This window comes from Cetorhinus maximus, chromosome 17, assembly GCF_964194155.1.
Source record: "Cetorhinus maximus chromosome 17, sCetMax3.hap1.1, whole genome shotgun sequence".
NCBI classification, from domain to species: Eukaryota; Metazoa; Chordata; class Chondrichthyes; order Lamniformes; family Cetorhinidae; genus Cetorhinus; species Cetorhinus maximus.
In genome coordinates this window covers 21,303,897-21,318,046 of record NC_135895.1, presented here as the reverse complement: position 1 = coordinate 21,318,046, position 14,150 = coordinate 21,303,897, and the positions used below count along the sequence as shown (strand labels likewise).

Sequence of the window (14,150 nt, the reverse complement as noted above, 5' to 3'; positions counted from 1 at the left end):
GGGAACCAGTAGACGTAATATATTTGGATTTCCAAAAGAAAATCAGTAAGATACCACACATAAGGCTACTCAATAAGATAAGAGCCCATGGTGTTGGGGGTAGTACAGTAGCATGGATAGAGGACTGGCTAACTAATAGAAGACAGGGAGTTGGGATATGGTGGGGGGGGGCATTTTCAGGATGGCAACCTGTAAATAGTGGAGTGCCACGGGGATCAGTGCTGGGGCCACAATTATTCACAATACATATTAATGACTTGGATGAGGGAAATGAACATACTATCACCAAGTTTGCGGATGATACAAAAATAGATGGGAAGGCAAGTGGTGAGGATGACACAAAGAGTCTACAGGGGGATAAAGACAGGTTAAGTGAGTGGGCAAAAACGTGGCATTTGGAATATAATGTGGGAAAGTGTGAGGTTATGCACTTTGGCAGGAAGAATAGAGGAGCTGGATATTATTTAAATGGAGAAAGACTGCAGAAAGCTGCAGCACAGAGAGATTTGGGAGTCCTCGTGCATGAATCCCAAAAAGCTAACATACAAGTTCAGCAGGTAATAGGTAAGGCAAATGGAATGTTGGCCTTTATTTCAAAGGGAAATGAGTAAACTGTTCAAGGCACTAGTTAGACCACACCTAGAATACTGTGAACAGTTTTGGTCCCCTTATCTAAGGAAAGATATACTGGCATTGGAGGCAGTCCAGGGAAGATTCACTAGGTTGATCCCGGGGATGGAAGGATTTTCTTATGAGGAGACGTTGAGTAGGTTGGGCCTGTACTCATTGGAGTTTAGAAGAGTGAGAGGCGACCTTATTGAAACTTATAAGATTCTTAGGGGGCTTGACAGGGTAGATGCTGAGAGGTTGTTTCCCTTTGTGGAAGAGTCTAGGACCAGAGGGTATAATCTCAGAATAAGGGGGCACCCATTTAAAACAGAGATGAGGAGGAATTTCTTCTCTCAGAGGGTAGTCAATGTGTGGAATTCTTTACCGCAGAGGGCTGTAGAGGATGGGTCGTTAAGTATATTCAAGGCTGAGACAGACAGATTTTTAATCAGTAATGGAATCAAGGCTTATGGGGAAAAGGCAGGAAAGTGGAGTTGAGGATAATCAGGACAGCCATGATCTCATTGAATGATGGAGCAGACACAATGGGCCGAATGGCCTACTTCTGCTCCTACATCTTATGGTCTTATGGTCTAAGTAATGAGTGTGATAGAATACTGTCCACTTGCCTGGATGAGTGCAGCTCCAACAACACTTAAGAAGCTCAACACCATCCAAGGCAAAGTAGCCCGCTTGACCAGCACCCCATCTAATATCTGAAATACTCACTCCCTCCACCACTGCCGCTTAGTGGCAGCAGTGTGTACCATCTAAAAGATGCAGTGCAGCAACTTGCCAAAGCTCCTTTGTCAGTACCTTCCAAATCCATAACCTCTACCACCAAGAAGAACAAGGGCAGCAGATGCATGGGAACACCACTATTTGCAAGTTCCCCTCCATACCATTGTGACTTGGAACTACATCGTCATTCCTTCACTGTCACTGAGTCATAAACCTGGAACTCCCTTCCTAACAGCACTGTGGGTGTACGCACACCAGATGGACTGCTGTGGTTCAAGAAGGTGGTTCACCACCACCTTCTCAAGGGCAATTAGGGATGGGCAACAAATGCTGGGCAGTGCAAAAGCATCAGTGTGAAACCCTAGTATAGAAGCTAATCAAACCAGCAGAGAACAGTACTGAAGTTTGGACCTCTGACTGATCTTGAGAAGGTGGTGATTAGCTGATTTCTTGAATTGCTGCAGCCCATTTGGTGTAGGCATACCCACAGTGCTATTAGGGAGGGAGTTCCAGGCCACTTAAACTATACTCTTGTGGATGCTGTTTTCCCCATGTGTGCTTGTCAATTGTCAATTGGAATTGCTATACTAAGGCCAATAAAAATGGAAATGTAACTATACTCAAGTTATAAATATATACCTGTCTGGAGGCTACCAAGCCTGAGTCTGGAATCACCTGTGGGCCAGACCGGGTTATGACAGCAAATTTCCTTCCCTAAAGGACATTGATGGGCCAAGTGGATTTTATGGTGATCTGATAGCTTCACGGACACCACTACTGAGGCTAGTATTTTATTCCATATTTATTTAATTAATTGAATTTAAATTCCCCCAGCTGGCACAGTGGCATTTGTCTAGTCTGTCAGGCCTCTGGATTACTAGTCCAATAACATTACCACTACCTTACTGTTCCTTTCAACAAGGGGGCATAGGCATAATAGGCCGAATGATGGTCTTCTGTGCTGCCTTCTTTGGGGTTTGACTGGGCACTTAAGTTACAGAGCGAAAGTACTGAACTGACAAACTGGACAGGACATGATCCTTATGCCGCTTTGCTGTATACATATTTCCAGCATCAGCAAAAATTGAAATCATTTTCATTCACTAACTTTAAAATACTTTGATTAAAAAGACTAATATGACCTCAAACTTTTCCCACAACTATCAAATGTACTGCTGCACAAATCCCTTTGCTGTGTAGGTACTATTTAATAACTGACTGAACTGCAGACTTAAAACCCAATATTTTGTACACATAAATTCAATGTATATTACAGATTAGCTGTAAAGAGTACACATTTAAATCCACTCATTTTATTAACAAATTCAAACAAACAAGTATTCAACATTTTTTTAACTATATCTTGCAAAGCTTTTCATTAACTTTTATGTTCAAATTTCACGGATGTCAACAAACATTACTGAAATGCTGGCTTCATTAGGTGAAAGAAACTAAGACATATTGAAATTCTCCTTTCCTCACAAAGTCACAGCATTGTGCATTTATACTGTTCTATTGAGTCCATTGCAGGAGCCTTTTAAAATCTTACAAACTTGTCATACAAGCCTGACAAGCCCAGAGCTTCAAATTCTTGATGCAACTCAGCCCCTGATGTAAACTCTTTCACAGCAAATCTTGTAAGCCTAAAAGGGAAATACATTTTTTTTTTAATATCAGTACTTCTCATCTAATATTCAGAATGAAACAATTAATCTACTCTGACACACTGGAATGTGTTGTCCATTGATGCATTTTACCTGAGCTGCCCTGCTTGAAGTTTTTCTTCACAGAGAACACTTATCATCTTCTCTTTGCATCTCTTTCCACTGGAGTCCACATCCACCTTAGAGGTTTTCTGGAGAACTAGATAGTCCTTCCATTTTAAGAACAAAAGAACACACAAATTAAGCTTGCAACGCTAAAGATGTATTTGAGCAATTTAATTTTAAAAACAGCTTGACTGTGGTGAATTTTCTCAACTCTTCACCTTCACTTTTAACTAAAAGGCAGTTTTGAAGGACCTTTGTCTAACAATCTAAAGTTCTGTCAATCTTCACAGTGTTTGCTCATCTCTACCAGCCACATAGCCATTAAAATAAAAATTATTTAGGTAGAAATAAAATTAACTGTCCCAATAATTCAGCAAGTTTACTGAGTGCATAACGTAACCTTACAGACCACTAAGGTCTCCGATTGGATCCCTGGTCCATTCCCAGTGGGCTGATTTCAGTCGGAGAAGCACTAGGGCAACAAGTGATTTTAAGCAACCTTGAATTAAAGAAAAGGGTGGTCGCTTCCCATCACGTCGAGTGGGTTTTGCCAAAGAACCTGTGTGACTACTTATGTGAGAGAAGCGCAGAATTGGTCTCAGCTGCCTTAGCTGAATATAGCTCATCTTTGAATAGTGGGCTTTTGAGGAAGTTACCAAACTATTAGTGCCTACTAAACTATGCTGCAGCAAGGAACCAACAACTATAGGAGGGCAGGGACAGAAAATTAACAGGAAAAGAACATTTTTAAAAAGACACAAAACATAACTTAAAACAGAAAAGGCCTGATAGTAAGCACCTTGATAGCTTTCCTCTCCCCTTGTAAAAGAATTAATATGAGTTTGCCCATGAACATCAGTCTGCCTCCGAGCCTGAGGTCAGAAGTCCACTTCTCTATGCTTTTGATGTACTTTGCTTTGGCTCTCATGTGATCTAAATGCACAAGTGCCACCCACACAGCATCATCTGCATTGCATTGCTGCTGCGAATTGTCACTTTCGTTGACCTTGTCCACTGTGACTTGTTCGACGCCACCCTCAATCTTCTGCTGGAGCCGCATCATTAACTCATAAACCATAGGCTGTGTGAGGAGAGTCTCTGCATATTGCAGCAGGCTTTGTTTCAAATCACAACACTGCTTGCGGGTAAGCTGATCTGAGCAGATGGAGATGTCTGGAAGGCACGACGGATAGTCAGGCGATAACTGAAAAGTGACGTTTAACTGGATTTTCTTTGCATGGTGTTCACAGATGGTATGGATTTGGAAAGTAATCTCCTCGGATTCTGTAACACATCAGATAAACTCAATATTGCAAAGTTAAAATTGGGTACTGAAACTTTTCCACAAAAACACAATAATTTGGCGAATGAAAGTGAGCAGTGCTTTCACAGACAGGTGAACCCTCAGTACCATCGGCAGTAACCTGCCCTGCAAAGTCTGTCAGGTCAGCCACTGTCTCCATATTGTAGCTGGCGGCAGAGTCGCTGGCAATGGTTCCATGATTATATAATCACGCGTGCAATGACATCACCCCCATCTGAAGAATCCTAGAAAACACCCATATAGGCAAGGCAGAAATAAATGCAACTTTTTCAAAAAAATTCATGTTATTTTCAGCACACCCTTTAAGCAGGCAGGAACACATTCCTTCAGGTCACTGGAGGCAACAGACACAAATGGTCAGTTTGCACAGAGGCAGTCCCACATGTCTAACCTGAAGCTCTAAGGGAACCCTGAAGCCTCTAAGCCCTGATAATTCAATGTTGAAAGGCCAGGCATCTCTATCCTATTTGCCTTTCTATCACTTATTTGCTGGTTTGGCCTATTTGAATTTTGTAAGCCTGGTTATTTTCAGTGTCGCTTCCTCACAGGTGGATTAAATCCTAGAACACCAAGATCTGTTAGTATCCCCAATTTCTGATGTGTACAAGTTAGTGGGAATATAAGAGAAAGAACCAACTTGTATTTGTAAAGTAAAAACAGAAAATTCTGGTAAAACTCAGCAGGTCTGGCAGCATCTGTGGAGAGAGAAACAGAGTTAATGTTTTCAGTCCATACGACTCTCCTTCAGCTCTGAAGAAGAGTCATATGTACTCAAAATGTTTTACCAGCATTTTCTGTTTTTATTTCAGGTTTCCAGCATCCGCAGTATTTTGCTTTTATCTTTGTATTTGGATAGCATTTTTCATGACTTGCGGATGTCCCAGTGTGCTTTACAGTAAAGGAAGTATACTTTAGGTTTAGTCACTATTGTAATGCAGGTAAATACAATAGTCAAGTCACACAGAGCAAGCTCCCCCAATCAGCAGTGAGAGTTTTTTTTTAACCTTACTATCTGTTTCTAGTGATGTTGGTTGAGAGATATATGTCTGGCAAGATACCAGGAATATTCCAAGTAGTGTCAAGGGGTCCAGCTGAGAGTGCAGACATCTGCTCAGTTTAACATCTTATTCAGCACTCCCAACAGTATTACACTGAAGTGCCGTCTTCAATTCTGTGCTCCAGTCTGGTGAGTGTGACTTGACCTCACAAGCTACTAAGTCAGAGGTGAGAGTGCCAAGGCTGACACTAAGTGCATTTAAATTGTATACCTCTGGTCAGAAGGTTATGTCAAGGTACAAGTGTTTCATTAGTACCTTTGTGTTGACAAAGCCATCGATCTCCATGACACTAGACCATAAAAGGTAAGACCAAGTGTGCTGTGCAGGTGAAGCAGGGTTGAAGAATGGAATACGAAAGAGATGGGTGATCTGAGGTCGTGAAAGGTGCTACATAAATGCAAGTTCTTTCCTTCACAGAATCACAGAATTGTTAGTGTAGAAGGAGGAAATTCAGCCCATCGTGTCTGCACCAGCTCTCTAAATGAGCATTATAACTTAGTGCCATTCTCCTGCCTTTTCCCCATACCTTTGCACATTGTTTCTATTCAAATAATCATCTAATGCCTCGATTGAACCTGCCTCCACCACACTTCCAGGCAGCGCATTCCAGACCCGAACCACTCGATGTGTGAAAAGTTTTTTCGCACATCACATTTGCTCCTTTTGCAAATCACTTTATATCTGTGCCCTCTCGTTCTTGATCCTTTTACAGATAGTTTCTCCCTATCTACTCTATCCAGCCCCCTCATGATTTTGAACACTTCTATCAAATCTCCTCTTAGCCTTCTCCTCTTCAAGGAGAACAGTCCCAACCTCTCCAATTTCTCTTCACAGTTGACGTTTCTCATCCCTGGAACCATTCTTGTGAACCTATTCTGCACTCCCTCCAATGCGTTCACATCCTTCCTATAGTGTGGTACCCAGAACTGTACACAATACTCCAGCTGAGGTCTAACTAGTGTACTATACAAGTTCAGCATAACCTCCTTGCTCTTGTACTCTATGCCTCCATTAATAAAGCCCAGGTTACTATATGCTTTATTAACTGCTTTCTCCACCTGTCCTTGTCACCTTCAACGATCTATGCACAATACACACCCAGGTCCCTCTGCTCCTGCACCCCTTAAGATTTGCACCCCTTATTTTATATTGTCTCTCCATGTTCTTCCCACCAAAATACATCACCTCACACTTCTCCGCACTGAACTTCATCTGCCACCTATCTGCCCACTCCACCAACTTGTCTATGTCCTTTTGAATTTCTACACTGTCCTCCTCACAGTTTACAATAATTCCAAGTTTCGTATCATCTGCAAACTTTGAAATTGTCCCCCGCACACCAAGATCTAGATCATTAATATATATCAGGAAAAGCAAGTGTCCCAATACTGATCCCTAGGGAACTCCACTACAAACCTTCCTCCAACCCGAAAAATATCCATTGACCATTACTCTCTGTTTCCTATTACTCAGCCAATTCTGTATTCACATTACTACTGTCCGCTTTATTCCATGTGTCCACATTGCTACTGTCCCTTTTATTCCATTCCTTCTTATTTTTTGGATTAGGAATGCAACATATGGGGTAGCAATCCTGTTGATAACAAAGTGAAGCTCCATATCAGATGCTACTAAGCTAGGAGCTTGGTTTACTCCCTAAACTTCACTCCAGATGATGATGTTCCCAACCCTTGTGAAAACGGATGAGTATTTCCAGCATCTTTTGTTTTTATTTAATACTTCACATCTGCTCCCTTTGGCAGAAGGATTGAGAGCCAGAGGACACAGATTTAAGGTGAATGAAATAAAGAAGAAATGGCAACATGAGGAAAAGCATTTTTACACAGTGGGATCTGGAATACAAAGAGGCAGATTCAATCGTGTCTTCGAAAGAGAGTTATATAATTAACTGAAGAAGAAAAAATTGCAAGATGAAGGGAAAAGGGTGGGGAGTGGAACTAGCTGAGTTTTTCTTCCAGTTAGAGAGGCAGCACGGACATGACACCCAAATGGCTTCCTTCTATGCTGTTAACCATTCTCTGATTCTATGTCTGAACTGCAGCAATTGCGGAAATCTCAAAGAGACAGCAGGAGCCCCAGTGTCTCATGTCTGAGCTGCAGAAATCTCAGTGAGAGAGCAGGAGCCTTATCTTATTTTTAGGACAGAGATAAGGAGAATTTTTTTCTCTGAGGGTCCTGCAACTGCCTCTGAAGGCAGTGGAGGTGGGGTCATTGAATATTTTTAAGGCAGAGGTAGATAGATTCTTGTTAGGCAAGGGAATCAAAGGTTATCGGGGTTAGATGGTAATGTGGTAATCCAAACACAAGATCATCAGCCATGGCCTTAGTTAATAGCAGAGTGGGCTCAAGAGCCCGAATGGTCCACTCCTGGTCCAATTTCTTATGAGCCCCAGTGTCTCTGTAATCGTGTCTGAGCTGCAGAAACCTCAGTGAGAGAGCAGGAGCCCCAGTGTCTCTGTAATCGTGTCTGAGCTGCAGAAACCTCAGTGAGAGAGCAGGAGCCCCAGTGTCTCTGTAATCGTGTCTGAGCTGCAGAAACCTCACTGAGAGAGCAGGAGCCCCCAGTGTCTCTGTAATCGTGTCTGAGATGCAGAAACCTCAGTGAGACAGCAGGAGCCCCAGTGTCTCTGTAATCGTGTCTGAGCTGCAGAAACCTCAGTGAGACAGCAGGAGCCCCAGTGTCTCTGTAACCGTGTCTGAGATGCAGAAACCTCAGTGAGAGAGCAGGAGCCCCAGTGTCTCTGTAACCGTGTCTGAGATGCAGAAACCTCAGTGAGACAGCAGGAGCCCCAGTGTCTCTGTAATTGTGTCTGAGCTGCAGAAACCTCAGTGAGACAGCAGGAGCCCCAGTGTCTCTGTAACCGTGTCTGAGCTGCAGCAATCGCTGCTTTAACCCTTAGCCCAGCCCCCGGGCTGCAGCCCTTCACCTGATTCCGCCAGTAAATGGAAATCGCCGCTGTAAATGGCTCCGAGCGCAGCCACCTCCTCCCGAGCAGCCATGGAGCGAGGGCCGTGGGGTGGGTGGAGCAGGTCCTGCGGGGGTGGAGGCTTCATTCTGCTTCCGCTGGCTGGTCTGCACTCACTGACAGGCGGCGGGGCGGGGCGCCTGGAGCCGCTGTCTACAGAGTGTCACTGGCAGAGGGATAGCTACACAGGAGAGTGTGTCACCTGAAATTTAAAACACCGAAACCGAAAACAAAACTGAGCAACATTTACCAACAAAGAAAGTTTCTTTGTTCCTTTGAAGATGCGGCTAAATGCAGCGAGACTTTTAAGAACTCTAGGATTATTGTAACAATCTCTCAGAATGTCTCACACTGGAAATTAAAATGTTACAGTAAAGCGGTTCCCTCATACTTAGATATGATTCCTGTGTGGTATCAAGCCTGATTTGAAAAGAGGGAGGGGGGGGTTTAAACTTCGCCGCGGTCGAGTTCAATGAGATATTCATACCCTCAAAATGGTCACCAAATAGGTGAAACTAGGGCTCTTCACAAGGCAGGAGAATTTCAACTGAACTAGTCTACTTTTGGCTCTGACTGAGACTCCAAATACTTACTATTGCGAAATTGAGTTCCTAAACTGTGACTGAACTGTCTGGTGGATCTAAGAGATGCCACAGCACTATTTCTCAGGAGAAGCATAAGCATTCTCCAATGTTCTGGCCAATATTGATCCCTCATCATTATCAGGAGTGCCAGTGATATGCTTGTTTATTTGTTCATGAGATGTGGTGTCGCTGGCTAAGCCAGCATTTATTGCCCATCCCTAATTGCCCTTGAGAAGGTGGCAATGAGCTGCCTTCTTGAAGCGCTGCAGTCCATGTGGTGTAGGTACACCCACAGTGCTGTTAGGAAGGGAGTTCCAGGTTTTTGACCCAGCGACAGTGAAGGAACAGCGATATATTTCCAAGTTAGAATGGTATGTGACTTGGAGGGGAACATGCAGGTGGTGGGGTTCCCATGATTCTGCTGCCCTTGTCCTTCTAGGTGGTATAGGTCAGAGTTTGGGAGGTGCTGTCGAAGGAGCCTTGGTGAGTTGCTGCAGTGCATTTTGTAGATGGTACACACTGCTGCTACTGTGCATCGGTGGGAGAGGGAGTAAATGTTGATGGTGGCGGATGGGGTGCCAATCAATCAGGCTGCTTTCTCCTGGATGGTGTCGAGCTTCTTGAGTGTTGTTGGAGCTGCACACATCCAGGAAAGTGGAAAGTGTTCCAACAGACTCCTGACTTGTGCCTTGTGGACAGGGTTTGGAGTAGGAGTGGCACATGTTTCAAGCCTAAATCTGATGGTTTCTCTTTGAATTGTTCATTGGTTTTAGTTTGGACAGGCCACCATATTCATTTAATTATAGATGTTCTGGGGATTGGGCGATGCCAAATGCCATCAGCCATGGGTCTATGCTTAACAGGACATGGGTCACAAATCCAGTTATAGATGTGAAACCCTGTTATTTATTACTGTAAAATTTATCGAGCAGGGCCACATTTTGAAATTAAAGTAATTTTCATTCTTGTGTGTTACACTAGGTGGATCTGAATTCCTCAGACACCATTGTAAAAAGGCTTCACAAACTGTGAGAGATGTGATAAAATATATAAGGTCTAAATCCCAGGGTTGTGCAATGAGGCAAAATCACAATCTCTTCAGTGGAACTGGCAAGGACCATAACTGGTAATTAGTGCAATGGTTATGTTACTGGACTAGTAATCTAGAGGCTGGGAATAATAATCCACAGAATAAGAGATTGAGAAATTAAATTCAGTTTATATATCTGAAATTTTTTTTTAAAAAGTTGGTGTCAGTGAAAATAGCCTTGAACCAGTTGTAAAAATTCAACTGATTCACTAATTTCGTATAGAGGAGGGAACCTGCTGTCTTTACCTGGAGCAGGGTACAGACACAATGAGCCAAATGGCCTTGTTTTGTGCTGTAAATTTTTCTATGTTTCAATATGTGATTCTAAACTCACACCAATATGGCTGGCTCTTAAGTACCCTCTGAAGTGGCCTAGTAAGCCACTCAGGGCAACTAAGAATGGGCAATAATTTAGCAGCTTTGCCAGTGATGTCCACATCCCAAGAATGAATTTTTAAAAGCTCCAATGCTTTTAGCTACAAAGTAATAGTCACAGCCTCATGTCTGTAATATCAGACATTTAGAAATTCAGACCTTTCTTTCAGCTGTTCCTACTGCGGAAGGCACTCAGTACCAGATAAATGGTTTCAGGAAGGGAAAAAGAACAGAGTGAATCATCCCTGAGGTTGTCCACACAGAGCAAGGGCCTGCAAGAAGATTTCCAGACTCTTGTGTTAAGTATTGTATGAGATATAATACACACTAGCCTAGCAGCCTAATGGGAGGCATAAAGTAAATATAATGTACAAAAAAACTGAGTGAGTGAAAAGGGATTCAAAGAAAGAGTATTTTAAAATGGCAGAGGATTTTTTTTTTTAAAACACATTAAATGTTGTTGAAACACACTTGTGTCTTGTGAATCAAAGTCCCTGGAACAAAATACACAGATATTGATACTTCAGGTTTTGAGCCTCGCAGAGAACACTGAATTAAAAACATTTCTTTTTATTTAATCTTTCATGGGATGTGGGCTTTGCTGGCAAGGCTAGCACCTGTTGTCCACCCCTTGAACTGGGTTGTTTTCTAGGCCATTTCAGAGGTCAATTAAGGATCAACCACATTACTGTAGATCTGTAGTCACATGCAGGCCAGACCAGGTAAGGGTGGCAGATTTCCTTCCCTAAAGAGCATTAGCGAACTAAATGGGTTTTTTTTCCCAACAATTGATAATAATTTTGTGATCACCATTATTGATATCAAATAGTCATGACTAAAGCTAGCTTTCAATTCCAGGTTTTATTGAATTTAAATTCCACTAGCTGTTGTGGTCAGTTTTGACCCCATGTCCCCCCCGAGCATTAGCCTGGGTCATTATTGGTCTCGTGACATTACCACAACACCATCGTCTCCCCCTAAACAGTTGCATAAAATGGAAAGCAGACCTGAAATACACATCCACTTAATAATGTTATCATGACTGTACTGGAAAATAACACCTCAGGAAAATCCATGAGAGCCAGGAAAGCTTTCTGTGAGACAGTGAAAAAAGATTTGTGAATCTCATATAATTTCTTTTTACAAAACTTGTCAGGTCTATACAGAACTCAACATCAAACTATCAGATATATATATATATATATCCTACGAGCACCATGTGATAGTGTGTGAAGGATGCATTTGAAAACACTGACGGTATCGAGAGACCAAAAGCATATCTCTGAAATGTAAAGGCAAGGATATTAAACTCTTCATTCTATTCTCAAAGGTACTGTTGGGTTTTATGTTGCTTATGTGAAAACCATTCTGACTTGTTGAATTGCAGAGATCACATTCAAAGACTTTACCAACATATGATTGTCGCTAAAAACTGCATAATGTGGGAAGAGGAAACATTTTTAATAATGGAATAATGAAAAAAATAAACAAAAACGCAGTTAGCTACTTGTCTGTAAGTGAGACTCTTCAAAGGTGATGAATTAGCTAAATTTCTTGCAAGAGCTTCTAACGCACTCAAGGCCTATTGCCTAAAAATAATGAAAGCCACTGTGACAGACAAGGTAAAGCACAGTCCCCTAAATCACACGTGTGAGTCTGCTAACTTATCTATCTAAACATTATGACTCTGGTGCAGAAAAAAATATTTAAAAATTAATCCACACGATATAATTTTATGTAATTTGTAAACTGCATAAATAGCACACAGACAAAAATCAGGAATTTGCTTTGTTTTGTTCGTCAGATGTGGGCGACACTTGAAAAGCTGCATTTTACTATCCTTCCCTAGTTGCTCTGGGACAGTGCTGGTGTACCTTCTCCTGTTGTCATTGATGTCCTTGTGCTAATGGTTCTCCTACGAAAAGATAGGGAATTCACGGATTTTGTACAGGAAAAGTGAGAAAACAATAGTACATCGCAAGTAAGAATAGTGTGTGACTTGGAGGTGATAATGTCCCTATCATGCTTCCGGTTTTGTCCCTGAAGCTGGTGGTGGTGGTGGTGGTGGAGGGTAGAATTTGCAGGGCTGGGATTTGCTCTCAAAGTAAGCTTGGCATGTTGTTACTGTTTATTCTGTAGCTAATGCCTGTGCAGTCACAGAGCGTGGGTGATGGAGGCACTGGACATTGAGTTCAGTGGCAGGAACTGCAAGTAAGCAGACTACCAAATGGTGTTCACATCCTAATTTCAGCTAGGCTGATGCGCCAAACACAGCTCTTGGAAATTCTTAAAATGAAAGAAACAGAAAATTCTGGAAACAGTCAGCAGGTTAGGCAGCACCTGTGGAGGAAGAAACAGAGTTAACATTTCAGCTCAGTGACCCTTCGTCAGAACTGTGAGTGCCTGGAGATGTAACAATTGTTAAGTCAGGCAGGGAAAGTGGGAGGGGAGGAAAGAGCAAGCAAGAAGATTTGTGATTGGGTGAAAGGCAGGAGAGTTTAAATGACAAAAGGGATGATGGTGAAAGGTAAAAAGAGACAGTAATGGAACAAGAAACAAAAGTTGTGCCAAGAGGAGGTGTGATGTAAGAATGAAGCTCCCTGGGATGTATCATTACATTATGATGCTGTATAAATATAAGTTGTTGTTGAATGGTTCCAGAGATGAGAAAGTTGCGTTACATGGACAGATTGGAGAAGGTTGTTCTACTTAGCGAAGAGAAGGCTGAGAGGAAATTTGATAGGGATGTTCAAAATCATGAGGGGTCTGGACAGAGTAGATAAGAAAAAACTGTTCCCATTGGCAAAAAGGTCAAAAACCAGAGAGCACGGGTTTAAATTTATTGGCAAACAAATCAAAAGCAACAAGAGGAAAAGCTATTTTATTCAGTGAGTGGTTATGATCTAGAATGCACTATCCAAAGGTGGTGGAGACACATTCAATCATCGCATTCAAAAGTACGAACATACGAAATAGGAGCAGGAGTAGGCCATTCGACCCCTCAAGCCTGCTCTGCCATTCAATAAGATCATAGCTGATCTATTTGTATTTCGAATTCCACATTTCTAACTTCCCCCCACAACCTTTGATTCCCTTGCCTGACAAGAATCTATCTGCGTCTGCCTTAAAACCCCTAATTTTAAAACAGTGCCCCCTAGTTCTGGACTTACCCACAAGGGGAAATATCCTTTCCACATCCACCTTGTCAATACTGTTCAGGATCTTATATATTTCAATCAAGTCACCCCTCACTCTTCTAAACTCCAGTGGAGACAAGACCAGTCTGTCTAACCTTTCCTCATAAGACAACCCGCTCATTCCAGGCATCAATCTAGTAAACATCCTCTGAACTGCCTCTAATGCATTTACATCCTTCCTTAAATAAAGAGACCAAAACTGCACACAATATTCGAGATGTGGTCTCACCAATGCCCTGTATAACTGAAGCGTAACATCTTTACTTTTATGTTAAATTCCTCTCATAATAAAGGATAGCATTCCATTAGCCACCTTAATTACTTTCTATACCTGCATACTAACTTTTATGACTCATGCACTAGAACACCTAGATCCCTCTGCACCTTGGAATTCTGCAGCCGTTCTTCATTTAACT

The 14,150-nt window shown here is 42.2% G+C and overlaps 1 protein-coding gene across 2 annotated transcripts; it reads right to left on the bottom strand.

The window, feature by feature from the left end:
- Positions 1-2,644: 2,644 nt before the first annotated feature.
- On the bottom strand, positions 2,645-8,573 carry rwdd3 (RWD domain containing 3). Of its 2 annotated transcripts, none has more exons than XM_078560828.1 (4): positions 8,450-8,573; positions 3,919-4,403; positions 3,108-3,223; positions 2,645-2,993 (listed from the first exon to the last, which is right to left on the bottom strand). In XM_078560828.1, exons 1-4 carry the CDS (start codon positions 8,520-8,522, stop codon positions 2,888-2,890), a joined length of 780 nt encoding a protein of 259 aa, XP_078416954.1. In that variant the 5' UTR covers positions 8,523-8,573; the 3' UTR covers positions 2,645-2,887. The 2 variants fall into 2 exon arrangements, with proteins under 2 accessions (XP_078416954.1, XP_078416955.1); XM_078560829.1 differs by lacking the exon at positions 8,450-8,573 and adding an exon at positions 4,531-5,093.
- Between the last annotated feature and the right edge of the window lie 5,577 nt (positions 8,574-14,150).

Bases quoted from the DNA above. Each gene is read 5' to 3' on its own strand.
- rwdd3 (XM_078560828.1), bottom strand. From the start codon at position 8,522: ATGGCTGCTCGGGAGGAGGTGGCTGCGCTCGGAGCCATTTACAGCGGC. The intron at 4,404-8,449 runs GTGAAGGGCTGC...GATGTGTTACAG, and splicing joins CCATTTACTGGCGGAATCAG to AATCCGAGGAGATTACTTTC. The intron at 2,994-3,107 runs GTAAAATGCATC...TTTCCCTTTTAG, and splicing joins CTTCAAGCAGGGCAGCTCAG to GCTTACAAGATTTGCTGTGA.